Source organism: Pistacia vera, unplaced genomic scaffold (assembly GCF_008641045.1).
Source record: "Pistacia vera cultivar Batoury unplaced genomic scaffold, PisVer_v2 Contig971, whole genome shotgun sequence".
Classification (NCBI taxonomy): Eukaryota; Viridiplantae; Streptophyta; class Magnoliopsida; order Sapindales; family Anacardiaceae; genus Pistacia; species Pistacia vera.
Window position 1 is genome coordinate 221609 of NW_022196858.1, and position 17805 is coordinate 239413.

The 17805-nt window shown below is 34.0% G+C and overlaps 3 protein-coding genes across 4 annotated transcripts; 2 read left to right on the top strand and 1 right to left on the bottom strand.

The window, feature by feature from the left end:
* Nucleotides 1-252: 252 nt before the first annotated feature.
* Nucleotides 253-6951, bottom strand: LOC116121260 (protein PELOTA 1). Its single transcript, XM_031407223.1, has 16 exons — nucleotides 6748-6951; nucleotides 6570-6652; nucleotides 5092-5167; nucleotides 4846-4920; nucleotides 4706-4762; nucleotides 3363-3408; nucleotides 2908-2983; nucleotides 2704-2779; nucleotides 2576-2608; nucleotides 2387-2455; nucleotides 2092-2198; nucleotides 1778-1850; nucleotides 1651-1689; nucleotides 1435-1529; nucleotides 980-1086; nucleotides 253-477 (listed from the first exon to the last, which is right to left on the bottom strand). Exons 1-16 carry the CDS (start codon nucleotides 6796-6798, stop codon nucleotides 404-406), a joined length of 1137 nt encoding a protein of 378 aa, XP_031263083.1. The 5' UTR covers nucleotides 6799-6951; the 3' UTR covers nucleotides 253-403.
* Nucleotides 6952-9897: 2946 nt separating this feature from the next.
* On the top strand, nucleotides 9898-12032 carry LOC116121290 (myb-like protein X). The gene is made up of 3 exons (XM_031407243.1): nucleotides 9898-11287; nucleotides 11382-11464; nucleotides 11804-12032. The coding sequence occupies exons 1-3, from the start codon at nucleotides 9898-9900 to the stop codon at nucleotides 12017-12019; spliced, it is 1689 nt and encodes a 562-aa protein (XP_031263103.1). The 3' UTR covers nucleotides 12020-12032.
* Nucleotides 12033-13425: 1393 nt separating this feature from the next.
* On the top strand, nucleotides 13426-17126 carry LOC116121272 (probable UDP-arabinopyranose mutase 5). Of its 2 annotated transcripts, XM_031407235.1 has the most exons (3): nucleotides 13426-13747; nucleotides 15501-15630; nucleotides 15858-17126. In XM_031407235.1, exons 1-3 carry the CDS (start codon nucleotides 13634-13636, stop codon nucleotides 16910-16912), a joined length of 1299 nt encoding a protein of 432 aa, XP_031263095.1. In that variant the 5' UTR covers nucleotides 13426-13633; the 3' UTR covers nucleotides 16913-17126. The 2 variants fall into 2 exon arrangements, with proteins under 2 accessions (XP_031263095.1, XP_031263094.1); XM_031407234.1 differs by lacking the exon at nucleotides 13426-13747 and having other exon boundaries at nucleotides 15506-15630; nucleotides 15722-17126.
* Nucleotides 17127-17805: the final 679 nt, after the last annotated feature.

Below are 17805 nucleotides of genomic sequence, written 5' to 3' on the forward strand. Positions count from 1 at the left end.
TACACCAATAGAATTTACAGTATTATAAATAAGGAATATTTACTTGATTGCCTTCTTGTTTATTTTACCTGTAAATAATTTTTTGATTATTTCCAAAACCTCAAGTGATTATTGTCATTGTTGTCATTAACTCATAAAATATTAATCCTTTTGAGTTCATAGTTTTTGCATTATAAAGGCTCCATGCTCTTGAAGAATATATATACCACACTACAAAGCTAACTCAGATTTTTTTTTTTTCTATTTTCTTACTGTAAATAATAATTTATTCCTCTCAATGAAATGTTACAAATATTAAAAATATACATAATCCTGTTTAAATTAAATTCAATAGTAAAAATAAAAGAGTAAATCAAATATAGAACACATGCTAATATACAAAAACATGCTGAAGCCATCTCCATCACATTTCAATGTCTTCCAAGTCTGGTAGAGGGAACCTCAGAATTGCTGCAACACCAGTCAATTGTCCCAGTTCTGTAGAAACAAAAAAATGGATTCAGAATGACCAACAAGATAATGATTCTTTTAAAAAAAAAAAAAAAAAAAAAAAATTCTTTGACAGAGAGGAAGGGAAATTATATTCGAACCTGACCTTTCTCATGTGTTTACCGAGTTCTAAATGAGGAAACTATAAGGAAATTATAAAATCACAGAGCATGATAGGGAAATTATATTCGAACCCGACCTTTTGTTTCAGTATTCTCTATGAGTAGGTAAATCGTTGGCGATAATATAATTAAGAAGAAATATATAGAAACGGATTGGGTTGCTTGACATAATATCCAAAGTGGTTTCAAGAAGGGTTAAACCCTTGACTCTGATGATACTAAATGCCTTAACGACTCGATCCAACTTAACCTTTGGGTTACACAAAGCATATAAAAATATCTATCATTCATGCTATCGTGTGAGAGATGCTTAAATGGAGTTTTAAGAGAGAGAGAGAATGATATGAAGCATAGAAGGTAACACTTACGTTCTCCGGAGACATGCATGGATGAAAATACATGAGCAGTGCCTCCTGAATCCTTGACTGAGTTGACCAAATTAACATACTTCTTCCTTGTCGCTATATCAGCATTCCTGGAGTTCAATTTGATGATTGAAAATAATTAGATATTAAAAATTTAAAGGTGAGCTCTGAGCATGATATAATACCAGATTTTCTATTATGAATGCATAGAAAATTTGCAGATTATGCTGCAAGAAATTATCAGCACAAATTATAGATTATAACACTACCCCTAACCCAAAACCAAACCCAACCCCCCACCCCCCCCCCCCCCCCCCCCCCCCCCCCCCCCCCCCCCCCCCCCACCCCCCCCCCCCCCCCCCCACCCCCCCCACCCCCCCCCCCCCCCCCCCCCCCCAAAAAAAAAAAAAGCTATAATTTGATAATGTAAATTGCCACTACTTTTACTATACACAAACCTGAAAAGATCATCCGTGATGAGAAGCGTTTGGACAGCCATCCGTTCATGGGCTACCTCCACGTGCTTAGGTCCATAGCATGCTCGGTTTGGATCCTACAAGATACCAAGAAAAAGGATTTCTTTAGCGAATGGAAAAAGGAAAAAGGAAAGACAAGGAACTAGAAGAAATCAAAATAAAATGAATAGCACAAAGATCTCGAAGACAGAAGCTGACATTTGAAAGCATGTTGAAGAAGTCCTTGAGAACTTGGACCTGAAAAAGAAGGACAATCAATTTCCTAAAGCAAATTCAATATAAGACGATTTGAAATGTTAAGCAGAAATGGTCTTTCTATCCTCACCTCTTGCGCTGCTTTAGTGTCCTTTATTAAGTTCATCACATTTGGAGCATCCAAAACCTCCCTCAAACTATGCCTGTGCGCCAAAAATTTGAAGCCAAACAGTCATATGAGGCACAGTACTAACAGACATTCGCAAATAAAAAAAAAAAAAAAAAATGAAAAGCAGTTATGTCGTATCCATGAAAAGTGAGGTCAATTACATTTGTCAATTGGTTTATTTCCATTTAATAAGAAATGTTTGTTTCATATTTGATTAATAATTGAAATGTTTGGAAATTTAATATCAGTATGTTTAAACAATATAACAGACATACTTGTAACCAGAAGTTGTATGCACAAGAACAATGCGGGACTTGTTCTCAATAATCGGCCTCAACTGTCTTCTTTCTGCCTCTAATAATAGGTGTCGATGAAACTGATCCTGAATCACATAGAAGAACAGAACATTCAAACATTAATTATGAAGAAGATATTTCAAAATTTTGATTTCATAAGTTGTGATGTAGATATGATTACAAAAATAACAAGTCGTCTTTTCAATAAGATTCCGGATTCTTGGTAATTTTTCAAAGTTCAAACTAGAAATGATAACAGACATTGATCACCAACCTTTGTGAAACCAGGACTCGCAATCACAGCACATCGAACAACATTGAAATCAACATGTTTCAGGAAAGCCTGACACATATTGAATTTGTTAGAAAATACAGAAATGCTCTTAAGTATTCAAATAGAAAGGGCATGTGTATTAGGAAAAGGGATATAAAGCTGTGGTGTTATAACCCAAGTGAAGCTTACCTGAAGAACATTCTCAAAAAACTTCTTCAAAGCCTGTAGAAGACAATCAATAAGGAGATAAATTGATAAGTTTCAACAACTAGACTCTTAATTTCCATCATAACATCAATCCACCCAAACACACGTACCGACTCATAACCAGCAATGGCAGGCCCATGCTTGCGAGGAATTGAAGTTTCTATCCGTGATCGAGTAGTTGTCATACTGTTTATTATCAGCCACATGAACAAAGGGAGATTAAACTCTCAAAGAAACCAGTGCACAGGAAGAAAATAACATTGCAGATATTACTACACCTTATATATATATAACATTGCAGATATTACACACACCTTCTACCAATAAGCAAGATTTGAGCTAATCCTTCTTGCATTAAAACCACAGCAAGATCAGCACTGGCAGTAGGATCTGAAATTCAAAGAACAACGGTTGAAGACAATCAGATAAACAACCTTTAGTAACACAAAGTCAACACATGTTTCACCAATCAAATCAATCATTAGGGAATAGAGAAACAATGTAGTTCTATTTATTTCTTGGATTCAAACACAGTGGGAGTACTATAGTCAAGGTGACATTGGTTAAATCAACAGAGGATTTCTTTTACATATACTTTTAAATTAGCCACCATCAAGGTACACCAGGAAGATAAATAGACTTTTAAAAGTACATCAATCTAGGTCCTGCTTTGCAAATCAACTTACAAGATGATAGCGACCCTAAACCCTAATTTCAATGCATATAATTTGGATTCTTTAAAGAGAGTTGAGAGATTCAGAAAGCATACCAGATGCCTGATGAAGTACATCCAAAGCCAATGAGTCCCAAAGATCCTAAAAGTTACAGAAAATGGCATGCTGCAAATCAGTCGATAGAATTTTTTTTTTTTTTTTTTTTTTTTATTTGGGGTAAGGAAACTAGAAAATACACATTAATGAGGAAAAGGGATTTACAAAAGGACCAGGTGTCCAGAAAGGCAAGAACTAAACAGCTTAAAAGAATTAACTGTTTCAGAATACAAGTATAAACTAGTTTTCAATCACAATATTATAGACGATGAGAAGACACAATAAATTATAAAAAAAGGTCCTTGAAAATGCATATTTTGCAAATCTGAAGCACCAAAATCTGCAAATCATTCATGTTTTGATCTTCTCTAAGTTTCATTGACTCAGGTGAGAGTGTTTGCTAAAGTTAGGAGCCAGGAGCTCAACTCATCCAACCCTCAAAAACAGATGAATGGGGACGTTGCCAAAATGGTCCATAGGTTGGACACAAGTGTGGGATATGTGTCCCCTGCAGCTCAGAGGATATATATTCCACTGTCCAAGTGTAGGCTGAAGTGTCCTGTTTTGAAGACATCTACATGTCTTCGGTCTTTGTTTGCACTTTCATAGATTTAGCCTGGCTCGAGTGGAACTAAGTTTTTAGCATGACTGGAGCTCTTACATACATTTGGCAGTTTATCCTTTTAAGAAAATAATTCTGAAATTTTCTTAGAAGTAAAAGTTTGAGCTTTTACTGCATGTGGCTCGGGTAGCAGGAACTTACCCTGCCTCTTTTAGACAGCTTCCTTTATTCTCTCTTTCTCAATCTAATCTCCCTCTTGATACCATATATCTCTTTGCGCGGCACCAGTTGCTCCTTCTGTTGACAAGAATAAGCTTCACTACGCTCAGTCTTGCTAAAACCTGCTGTGACCAATATTTTGTTGCCGCATCCAACCCATATTTGCACCCTACCGCCGTTGTCACAGGCACTATAGAGCAAAGTGACAAATCTGTGTCACAGTGTCCTAATTAGAGTTTGTGTAACACAAATTCTGTTTCCCTAGAAAGTTTAGTTCTACTACCAAGGCCACAAAATGGTTCCTTGCAACCACAAGCCTATGAACATATCGGTCTTCATGACATATTAATAAAATGCAATTTTTAAGCAGTAATATGCATAAAGAGAAAACAGTAACTAAACTTACCTACAGATTCAGTGATTATCAAGGGAAGCATATTTACCCGATTACATGTAGACACATATTACATAGATTTTGCCATAAGAGTTAGTTCACACATAAGTTGAAAGCAAAAGGACATGAATGTTCTAGATTTAAATGAGTGAACAAGGGCATCATACCTTTCTTAACACAAAAGGTCGATGCAGCTCAAGTTCCAGAGTATGGAATGCTCCAATCTGCAACAAAGTGATGAGGCCAAAGGAGAAGATGAAAAATCATACATTTATTTAAGCCAAGTTCAATGCAATGCAGCACTTACTTTCACATATTCGTTCTCTAAAATATTCTTTCCTCGAATACGCAACACAGACCCTTCTTTGTCATAATCTGCAACCTAAAAAACACAAGAAGATAAGGATATTGAATAATCATAAACAAACAGTGTATTTCGAATAGATAAAAGCTCTATCTATGCTACATTCATGTGGCAACCCTGTTGTATATTGAAAACAAAAGAAAGAAGGATAGAAACAACATTAATTTACCCATTCAACAAAAATTTTACCTCAACTTTGATTTCTAGTTTTAGCTTCACACGTTCAGCATCTCTTCCACCAGATGCCGCCTCTCTTAAAACTTTCCTATTACAAGATGAAAACAATAACTATCAAACATAGTATCAAGAAACTGGTTATCTTGATTAAACAACCAAAAACACAAAGCTAGTAATGAGATCTAACACTAAGTCATGAAATTTCATAATCTAATCTAAAAGTTGCATCAAATGAAATTTTATAATCAATCCAACCAAATGACCCTAACACCTCAAGTTACCAAACAAAATGGCTCAACAAAAGTCTCAGTTTCATATACTATACATACAAGCTCTTTCATACACTACAATGTGATTATTATGTCATTTATCTTAATCTGTTTAAATATTCTCTTCTCAGTTATCCATTGTCTTTTCTTTTCTTTTCTTTTCTTTACATCACATCAATCTATATAAAAATGTAGTTTCAACTCATTTCGTCTAATTACCTTCCAGGGGTTTGCAATGAGACAAAGGCGATATTTTGTTTACATGTAGCAATATGCTAGTTACTATAAACGATTTCAAACCATCTATCTTATATACTAAATTATTAAAACATTCCTACACGGAACCAAAATATACTGTAACCAACATATCAGTCCAATAAAGTTACTGATCCATTACCATAGTATGACCCTACCCTCCAAAAACATGTATTATCATATAACGTCAAAGTTCTCAGTTTTTCACAAGCAAAAGTGGATTAATATCTTGACCTACTAAAGCATGAACATTGAAGAAGAACCAAAACATGCTACTTTGAGCAAAAATATCAACCATACCAAAGTTCTCAGTCTTTCACAAGCCAAAATAGCTGGTTTAAAACTGACCCACTACAGAATGAGCAAGAAACCAAACATGCTACTTGTAGCCAAACCAGTAACATTACCCAGCTGGTACCGTAGCATGACCCTACCCTTCAGAAACACATTATACCGTATCATATCAAATTCCCATTTTTTTCACAACAACGTTGATTTAAAAATGATCCATTAAAGCCAGAACAAGAACCAAAATATCCCACTTCTAACTAACATATCGACCCAGCAACGTTACCGAGGCTGGTACCTTTCTATGACCCGACCCCCTTGAAGCACAGCCAAACATATCATATCAAAATTACCACTTTTTCACAAGGAAAAGAAGAACAAAAAAATAAAAAAAAAGGCCGATTTAAAACTGATCCTTTAAAGCCAGAACAAGAACCAAAACATGCCACTTCTAAGTTCTAACTAACATATCAACCCAGTGACGTTACCGTGCCGGTACCTTTCTATGATCCTACCCTCCAGAAACACAGCCTATATCATATCAAAATTACCAGTTTTTTTCCAAGAGAAAGAAAAAGCTGATTTTGAAACTGACCCATTAAAGTCTGAGCAAAAATATAGCCTGAAAACACATTAAAAAAAAAAAAGACAAAACTTTAAACAAAGAGAAGTTATAACCTGACAGTTACAGCCATAACGGAGTCTCCAGGAGCTATGAGATTATACACAAACCAAAGATCATCTGAATCCACTGGAACCATCTGGAAAAAGCGCGATTATCCATATGTCAAATTCACAATTACAGCACGATACAGCATGAATAAGCAGAAATTGAATTGGGTTTCGGAGCTTTTACCTTGACGCTTCCAGGTCCATTGGGTACTAAATCTCTGCGCACGATCCTCATTTGTGCTTCGCTTCTTTATTTGGTTTCGTTTATTTTGTTTGTTTGGTTTCTTTCTCTTCTTGAGTAGCAGTTCGTGGTTCTTATGTGAGACTGGGGAATCCGGGAGCTAGGAGGAATCCGTGACCGTGAGCCATTTGGAATGAGAAATTGAAGGTAAGTGGGCTGAATTAAAATATAAATATTTGAAGGGCTATTATGAAAAATAATTCGACTATAAATCACGTGTTTTACTTAAATTGAGCTTATTTGTTAATAAATAATTTTTTAATACGTTATCCTGATATTTTCTATTAGATTTTTATTTTATATAATTTTTTATTTTTAATAAAAAATTAATAATTTAATTTTTTAATTTAAATAAAATTTGGAATAAAAATAATAAGTCTATTAAAGCATTTTAATTATGTTTCTACTTAGTTAAGTGCACAAAACATAAATTTAGATAAATAAACCTTTTTTTTTTTTTTTTTTCTCAAAGCGATTATATTATAAATAAATAGCATTATAATTAACTAAACTATTTCTGTACTAATTTTCTAAATAAAAATAACTATAAAATATTGTAATAATATTTTAAACTAGAAAATTTAAATAAGTCTTAGCCAAAACAATTAAAAATAACTAAATTATAAAATAATTTCTTTTGTGTCACAATATTTTTTATTTCTTAACCTTTTATTTATTTCTCTTCCTCAAGGATCATTAAGATTTTATTCATATATATATATATATATATATATATATATGGTTTTCTATTGAACAATACTACACTTACACTCAATTCTTCAAATTTTCTCTCATAACCTTGATATGGTAGCTCGTTTATCTCAGTCTCATCCCAATGGAGATAATAGCCCTCAAGTACCCAAATCTATGGGGGTATTCTGTTGTCTGTAATGTTTTTCTATAATAATGTTTAATGTAGTTGATATTTCCATAATTATGTATTAATTTAATTTTTTTTAGAATATTTTAAAACTGATTTATGTTTGTTGATGTAATTTATTTTTTCAAAACTTTCATTTAATTGTGGTTTTTTTTTTTTTTTTAAATAAAAATTTTCCTAATGGTACTTTCAATTCAAGCCTGGCCATTTTGAGTGGCGGCCTGGCGGGCCTAAATGTGTTGGGCTCATTTATGACCATTTTCCCCTTGGGGTGGGGTTTACTTAGAGAAATAGTGGGCTTCCTTATCACCACTCTTTATTTATTCATATTGATACAAAAAATAATCAATCAATTGAATGTTTTATTTTGATTTATTTTATAGTAATTTATGAATTAATGTCCACATAATTCAATCTTCACCATACATTATAAAGGGAGACAAAGTGAGTGTTTTTCTAACCCATGTTATTTTGTATTATACAAAGATAAAAAAGGTAAACTCTGAATAATATCGACCTTTTGATCTAAATTTATACGTGTATCAACTTATTAATACACATAATTTAAATTTAAGATTTGCACGATAATAAAATTTAAACGCATGTCAAATTTCTCTTGATTTACTGTTCGTAACTTGAGGATTATTCTTTTATACACATATATTAACTATTAAGTAGTTTTTTTTTTTTTCTTTTTTTTTTGTGTGTGTGTGTTACATATAATTTGTTTCTCTTGTAGGCGTTCACAACCTTGTTTAATTAATATCGATAAAAATGACGTGGTATAAACTTTATTACAAGGAAAAGCCTTTAACTATTATTCAACATCATACTAGTGTATTGCATTACATTATGATGATGTCGCGATTTGTACCAATGAGAAATACGTAGAATCCGTGGTAAATTCTATGAAGAAGTTTGTATGAAACTCATGATTTCAAAGCTGGATGGATAGATGAATAATAAATTAAATAATAGTATAAATAAAAGATTTTTAAAATGATTGAAATGTTTAATGCAAATCTTATGTCTAGCTCTTAGATTGTTTTCTGTATTTTTAACTGTACACAAATATAGAAAACACCTTTTTTATACAAAGAAAATTGATCGAAAAAACACCCTTTTTTTTTCTCTGTTTTTATGTGAATGTTTAAATTATGTTGGTGTGTAGATACAAGTATACAACTATATCACCCCGAAAAAAGATCCTGTAAATTTGAATTGAGAAGATGACAAATGGTGGAGTGACAAAGAGCGACGTTGAAATGTGGAGCCTTAGCCTATCATATCACTGAGCTTCTGCATGCATTTGTTTAAACTTATCTCATCTCATAACCTTTCCAAATGCCCATCTCCTCTTTTCAACGCGTGTCTTCTTCATGCAAGCTCTTAATTCTTATTTTAATATCTTCTCCACGTATAAACCCTAGCTAATTTGAACCTGCAGAGAGCTGCTCAAAATATAGATGAAATGTTATATCTGTTAACCAAGAAACCTGCTCAATTATTTATAAGCTAACTACAACTCTTCTTTGCACTCTTATATATATTCAGGTAAACCTTCATATATTTTTTTTGTGTTTATGGAAGCATTTTCTTTTTAAGATTTGCAGTCGAGAAAATTAATGTTGCCCATTTTGATATTGACTTAACATATGGAGTTTTTTTTTTTTGATATTGTCTGTGTAATCGATGCAAATTTCTATATATTGGATAAAAAGATGAAGTCAAATTCTTGCTAGTTAGATATTATTCTCTTTGAATTTCCTCTGGTAATTGGTTTGTGAGTAGCCAAACAGATCAAGGTTGGGGTTTTTGTTTGTGTTTTCACAAAGCATTTATTATTGTGGTTGTTGAACGGGTAACACGGGATTTAATTAACTTTTTTCTTCTATGAAACTGTTAAATTAATCTTCATTATCTGTAATTTAGCTTAATGGATTCCAGATTTTCTTTATTCATTTCCTCATCTTTTGATGTGCCACTGTTAGCTTGTAGAAATTTAAATTTTCTGGTTATCAGATCCAATGTTGATCTTCGTGTCGAGAGTCTCGAAGAAAATTTGGTATTGAATAATCCATATAATCTTCTACATTATTGATACCAGTTGTTCTTTCTAAAACTTTTGTTTGGAGAATCTTCATTAAGACATATGTTAAGATAGTAGTTTGTGTATTTTATTTAAACACTTAAGTTTTTTTAAATGATTATAGATGGAAGATCCATACTTGGCCTCGGAGGGGAGTATCCAAGAATACTCATCAGAGGAAAGCAGTGGTAAAGTGAGGTGGATCTTGAACAAGGGATTAGCAGTGGGAAAGAAGATTTTGGTGGCAGGTTTTGTGATATCTTCTGCACCTGTGGTAGTTCCTCCTCTTGTGGTTATCTCCTTTCTCGGGTTCGCTTGTTCGGTCCCGTATGGACTCTTATTGGCGAGCTACGCTTGCACTGATAAGCTCATGAGTATGTTGCTTCCGGGGTCTAAACCTCCTCCATTTCTTTTGGATTACGTAAAAGTGTCGAACAATGATGAAGTTGTCCAGGTGGATGAATATGGTGAAGGAGAAGATTTGTGGCTTAAAGGAGGTATTGATATGGAGAAGGAAGAAGAAGAGATGTTGGAGGATACGAGGGAAACGATTGAGATGAGGATCGAGTTAGTTGAGAATGAGAATGAGAATGAGAATGATCATTATGTTGACGAAGTTGAGCATGGAGGTGTTGTTAGAGAAGATGAAAATGAGATAGAGGGGGAAAATGGATATGAAGAAGATGTTGGCGAGTATGAAGATGAAAATGAGCAAGAACCAACGAAATTAGAATTTGAGGTGAGAATGGAAGGAGTTGGAGAAGAGGAAGAAAAAGAGCCTGTGTTAGATGATGTGCTTGCTGTTGTTGTTGACACTGAGGGAGATGAGAAAAGTAGTGGAACCACTGAAGACGTCGCGGCGCCATTTGAGACTGACATTGTTGTGGAATTGTGTCAGAACAATGAAAGTAATGAAGATGAGGAAATGGTGAAAGAGACAAGGGGATTACTTGAAAAAATCAGGGAGGAGGGTATGACTGATAGTGAAGAGAAGAACAAGCAGAGTGTAGAGAAACTATCCGGAGAAGCAGAGGAGGGACATCAGCAAGTTAATAGGAATGTTCAAGAAATGGGGATGCCAATGGAAGGCAGGATTGGCAATAAGCCTCTTGGAAATGTAGAAAATGACAACGATGAAATTCCGAAAGAAAGTTACAAGGTTCAAGAGACAGAGGATGAGCGAAATGCGGACGTAATTTCAAAAGAGGGGGACTCAAAAGAAATGGTAGGAGGTTTGTTAAAACCAATAGGCGAAAAGATTGAAACGACTGATGTCGGTAGCATCGAAAAAGAGGAGCAAAATCCAGTTTTAAACAAGCCTTCTATGTTGCAGAGAGAAGCAGATAACAATATTACTAAGGATGTAGAAAAAGATATTCAATTGAGTAGGGAGAAGGAAAATGTGATCTCCTCAAATGCAGATGTAAGAGAAATCGCTGATGAAAGCGGCTTTGACTTGTTTGATAATAAAAATGGAGCTGCACATTCATATTCAGATTACAACACCGTTGGAGGTAAAGTTCTAGCTACTGAATATTAGTTAAATTTGATAATTTCCTCTCAAAGAATTTTAGTTTATATATATGAACTTGATTGATGCTTCTGCAGAAAATGAGCACTCTTCAAGTATTTGTGCAAGTCACGGTGCTGGAATTCGCCCACAAGAAGGCAGTTGTCTGGCTTCCAGTAAGGTTAGAAAAATTCAAACGAGTGAACTAAAATGAAATGCTATGATCAGATGCTTATAATATGACAGTGTGCACAAGCTATAAATTTAAGGCCCTAATTGATGAATTACTTGAGATCATCTCTTGCCTTTTGTCTTTCTTTCTTTCCCTTTAGCAATTGGAAATGTGCTTCATGTTCTAGAATGGGAACTGATTTGTGCGGCCTTTATATCCCTAAAAGTATTTCTCTGTATGTGCCTGATAGTCATTCTGGTAAACAGGACTTGACTTGAAGTGTTCTTAGCTCAACATTAATGTTTATATCATTTCTGGTTACCACGATTGCTTTCTTTTGTGTTTCAGGAGCTATACAGTGAGGAGAAAATCTGGGAACAAATCGACGCTATGCGCCGGATAGTCGGATACAAAGCAGCACCACAGGGGACATGCATTGAGGAGCTGAAGGCAATGTACTTGTTCACAGGAATCCAGCCACCAGCCTTGTTCAAGGACCCTTCTGATCTTGTTGAAGTTAATGAGAAGCTCAGGTTTCTCATGTCCATTGTTGGAGTCAAGTAGACTTAGGGGTTTTAATTAGATGTTTAATTAATTAAATTTTCTGGTTTTAACTTGATGCTTAAAATGCCAATAATATGAACATTGTTTGTGTTTGAGTGTGCATTTTGAAGGATTCGAAGAATAGTACAAATCTTGCTAATTTTTTTATTACAACTTTGGGTTAAGACATACAGACCCAACCAATTTTTATTTTTTATTTTTTACTCTAAAATAACAAAAATCTTTTTAATGAATGTTAGAAGTTAATAAATAATTATTGTTTCTATTGTTTATTTTATTATTTAAATTAATGTTGAAAATTTAATAACAGGGCTATTCTTATTATTTCTTAAACTTCAAGGGAGTTTTGTTAATTTCATTTTTATTACCATGGTTAAATTCTAGACACCCACTGAATATCTTATAAATAAATATATCTTATAAATAAATTAGAAATGTGGTAGATGGTAATTGCAGAAACTGAAACATAAAATCTCTGAGTAATTTCACTTTTATCATCAATGTTAAATTCTTGGCACCTACTAAATATCTTATAAATAAATAAGAAATGCGGTAGATGGCCATTGCGAAAACTCGAACACAAGATCTTTGAATAATTCTTTCAAATGAGTAAAAATGCTTGTTATCCAAAACTTAAACATAAGATCTCTAAGTAATTCATCCAAATGGGTAAAAGCTCGCTATCCGATCACAAGCACAGTAGTTAATTTTTTTTTTTTATTTAGCGATATTTCAAGAGAATTAATGTGATTAACCTTAAAAAAATTTCATATAACTGAAATGTTTTACAATGGTTTTTTTAACATGATCAAATAATTTTAAATTGAAGATATATTAAAAAAGATTACATGATAAATATATAGTTACCTCAATTTTGTCACCTTAATTAGTAGATTATATATCATATATGTATATTATTTTGGGTAATTTTGGCTTCGTTTGGTTCAAAATTTTGGGTTTTTAGAAAAAGTATTTTAAAAAAGTTAAAAAAAAGTTGAATTGGGCGGGTATTACGATGCAAGATTTATAAATTAAAAAAATACCCTCTATGTTTATTTTTTTACAAAACACCCTCTATAATAAAATATTAAAAGTTAACAAAAACACCTCCAACCCACCCTCAAATACGGACAGCCGACCAGCACCGCCGGAGAGTGGCCGGAGTCGCTGTAACAAAAACATTAAAAATATTTAGGGGTAAATTAACAAATTTAGGGGGTTTAAAAAAAGTTGAATAAAGTTGAATAATATTATGAGTTTTTGGGTATTTTACTGTTTAACTTTTTTGGGAATACTAAAAGTAGTATTCCCAAAATCCAACCAAACGAAGCCTTTATTATCTTAAAAGGCCGTTATAGAGTATAGACTCTATAATAAATAATTGCGTAGAATTTATTGAAAAATAAAAAGGGCAAAACCCAAAAGCATATTTGCAGCAAAATTGTCGGTCATTTGAGCGAAATAGACGGAGAATACAGAGTTTGGTAAACACACAGAACGTTGCAGCCTGCGCTTATTTCGGGGATTAATCGTTGATCCATTCCCTCTCTCTCTCTCTCTCTCTATTCACTTTACTTTCTTAAATTATTTTTATTAATTAAATTACATGAATGAATGAGAACACCGCCATCTTTGCTTTCTTTAACTATAGATAAGGCCGTGCTTAATCTCTCCCATTTCTCCGATCTTTCCCCTCTCCCTGATCACATCCTTCTTGATCTCTTCCTGGTACGTCCCTTCTTCTTCTTTAATTAATTATCTCTCTTTTAATCTTGTTTCTTTGTTTTTGTGTTAAGGGATTTTTTTTTTTTTTTTTTTTTTTTTTTGAGGTGGGTTTCGCGGATGATTCGGGATTTCAGGTTGTGACTAATCTTTTGTGGGGGGATTTATATGGGGTTAGCTTGATTTTACTGAAAATGGAAGGGATTGTTTTTGTTTTTTTAATTTTATTTTTATTTTTAATTTATGATAGTAAATGAGGTGATTGTTTTATGACTTGAGTTTTGTTTATTTGGATTTATTGAAATTGAAGTTAATTTTTAATTATGGAAATGATATGGGGTTGGCTTGATTTTGTTGAAAAATTATTGTGATCTTTTTTCTTTTTCTGTTTTTTGATGATAGTAAATGCTTTGTTGATTGTTTTGTGAGTTGGGTTTGTCGGGCGATTGAATTAATTTGGTTGAGATTGATGTTTTGTGGTGGAAATGATATAGGTTTTGCTTAGTCTTGATTTCTTTGGGTGATAGTAAATGCTATTCTGATTGATTTGTGACTTTGGTTTGGAGTAAGATTGATCAAAGAAGGCTGTAATTGATCTTTTAAAGTTTTCCTTTTTAATGGAAATGGGATGGGGGTTGACTTGGTTTGTTCAAAATTTGAGTTTTTTTTTTTTTTTTTTTTTTTTTTTTTTTTTATGATAGTAAATGCTTTGTTGATTGTGCTGTGAATTGGGTTTCTCCTATGAGTGATCAAGTCATGTTGACATTGATCTTATATTTGAGATGGGATTGGCTTGATTTTGCTGAAAATCTGAAAAAATTCAATACTCAAATTGTATCTTACTTTTAAGCATGTGTTGGGGTTTGTTTTGTTTACTGTTTGCTGATTGTTCTGTAACTTGGGCTTATTGAATGATTAACCGAATCTGGTTGCAATGGTTGTTTGAAGATGGGTTTGAGATGGGGTTGACCTTGGTTCGATCGGAAACTAAGAAAGTTTGATACCTTTGCTGCATCTTAGAAGAAACTAAAAGATAAAAGCTAAGTAGATCCAAAAATTTATCTATGCTAGTTAGCTTAAGTAGATGAACTGGTATCTAAGGGGATTCATGCTTGAGAAGATCTTTTAGGGTTTTCAAAATGAATGAATAATATTAAGATTAAATAGAGTAAACTTAGATCTGGTAACAAGCAGATTATGAAGAAGAAAGATTGAGGTTGGTGACAAGTTGGACTAGTTGAACTAGTTGTTATGAAGTCGTCGGGTGTTAGTGGGCCACAAGACCTTGACATTGGCATGTTGATTTGATTATGAGGGTTTTAGTTTCTTCTTGGATAACTAGGCTAGTTAAATTTATAATTATCTCGGTTATGCAAAGCAAATTTAAATCAGAATTCTTTTATTGTATCCTTTTTTACTTTCCGGCAAATTACAATAGAAATTCTGATGGATGATCTGATCTTGCAACTTTAAGGTGTGCATCTAGGTTCAAGTTTTGTGGCCACTAGTGGCGATATCTCTTGAGTTTAACTGCTGGTTGAAATGTTTTTCACTAAAGTTACTTTGTATGATAGCTTTTGTTAGATCTTATCAGAAACCTACATAAACACTTTTGGTCATGAATTTTACTGATATGTTATTTGATTACTTTGTCTTGCAACTTATCATTGTGCCCCTTTTTTCTGTTTACTTATGTTGGTTATATTTTCATTCTTCTAATATCACCTTTTCTTTCTTTCTTTTTTTGGGTAATGGGCAGAGAACAATAAAAGCTGGAAAACTGAATGAGAAAGTTTTAAAGCTGTTCATGGCCACTGGAAAAGATGAAGTCCTCATTCTGATCCAGACACTTAATATCAAGCATATCCTCACTCCTGTTCTTCCTACCAGTAAGTAATGACGAATTTCTTAAGTTTCCCCTTAAAAAATGAGTTTAGTGCTCTCTGACATTCTATATACATATATATATTATTTCAACAGGATGTTCTGAGAAGTTTTAAGAGTTTACGAATTTGTACACGTGAAGATATTTGAATCAAACACGAACTGCTGTTAGGAGATTAAAGAAGTTGTTGGCTTTGAATATTGTTATTCCAGTTGGGGAAAATGAATCAAGAAGACATCAAAGACAGTGACATTGACATTGTCATAGGAGCACTGCAACCTGACCTGACATCATTTTTGAATGAATGGAGACCGGTTTTCTCTCGATTCCACTTGATAATCGTTAAAGATCCTGATCTCAAGGAGCAACTCAACATACCAGAAGGTTTTGACCATCATGTCTATACGAAACCTGACATTGAAAAAGCTGTGGGTGCTTCCAGTACCATTTTGTTCTCTGGTTATTCATGCAGGTATTTTGGGTATCTTGTATCGAAAAAGAAATATATCATATCTATTGATGATGATTGCCTTCCAGCTAGGGACAATGAGGGCAATTTAGTAGATCCTGTTGCTCAGCATATTACTAATCTCACCACTCCAGCTACCCCTTTCTTCTTTAATACACTCTATGACCCTTTCCGTGACGGAGCAGATTTTGTTCGTGGGTATCCATTTAGCCTGCGAAGTGGGGTGACCTGTGCATTGTCATGTGGTCTCTGGCTCAACTTAGCTGATTATGATGCACCTACACAAGCCCTCAAGCCACAGCAGAGGAATTCTCAATATGTTGATTTAATTATGACTGTTCCAGCTAGGGCTCTGCTCCCTGTCAGTGGAATTAACATTGCTTTTGAGCGTGAGATGGTTGGGCCTGCACTCTTTCCTGCACTGAGGTTGGCTCGGGAAGGAAAACTGAGGTGGGAAACAATTGAAGATATTTGGTCTGGAATGTGTGCCAAGGTTATATGCGATCACCTAGGCCTTGGAGTGAAGACTGGGCTGCCATACGTCTGGAGAAGTGATAAAGGCGATCCAATAGAAAGCTTGAAAAAGGAGTGGCAAGGGGTGAAACTGATGGAGGAGGTTGTACCTTTCTTTCAATCTGTGAGGCTGCCACGGACAGCAACCACTACTGAAGATTGTGTAGCCGAGATGGCAAAATCAGTGAGGGAGCGACTTGGTTCTGTGGATCCTGTGTTTAATCATGCGGCTGATGCCATGTTGCAGTGGGTTAAACTTTGGAAGTCTGTTGGATCTGGCTCATCTACTCCTGGTGGTGCTTAGGAGATAGATAGTATTGGCTTTTCTGTTCATGATTGTTTTAATCATTTCTAGTTCTGGGTATTTCCACTTTTGCAATTCTTCCTCATTATGCATACATATACTTTATTATCCTGAGTTTGGAACAGAAATAAAGAATATTATGTAGTTAAGAGAGACGGTTATTATGCTTTTGTTTATTTCACTCTTAGAATGCAAAGCAATTTGGTTGTTGGCATTTGCTATGATTTTTTCCTCTCACTTTTGCCCTTGTATTGTGAAGACCCCATATTGTCCGTTTCAAGCTTAACCTGTATGATTTTAGGTGTTCTATAGAAGGCTCCCACCAAGTTCGGTGTTCAAGTTCTCTCATCTGCATCTACCTAGTTAAAGGTCATTATTTTTTGATTCCCAAAGATTATAAGGTTTGGGGAAAGCTCCTATCAAACAAAAAGGGAGGATGTCTCTTACATATACTATGAGTGACCCTCTCGAATAAGGCAGATATGAAATTCGATCCGATTAAAACCCGTCCTCATTTAATCCATCTTTGAAACCCTAGAGGGTCCGGCATCTCCAGTCTTGCTTGTTTACATTTATGATTTCTGCCATTGCTGCCTCTTACTGCAAGTTTGTGATGCCTTCCTGGTTAAAAATTCAACAAAATGTTGAAACCTTACTGCTCATTCCAAGATTCTGCAACAAGAGATAGGAAAGAAATTTTCTCAACACTTCAACCGGATGCTTAGACTTTGTCTTCTAAAACTGTGTCCAAATGTCAAATGTCTAGGTTGATTTTCATTTCTAAAAATGCCAGTCTCTTGGCAGAAGTCAAATCTAATTTCAAAGTTTATTTCATATATACCCAATAGAATTATTAAACATTCTATGAGATTATGAAAACTCGTGTAAAAGTA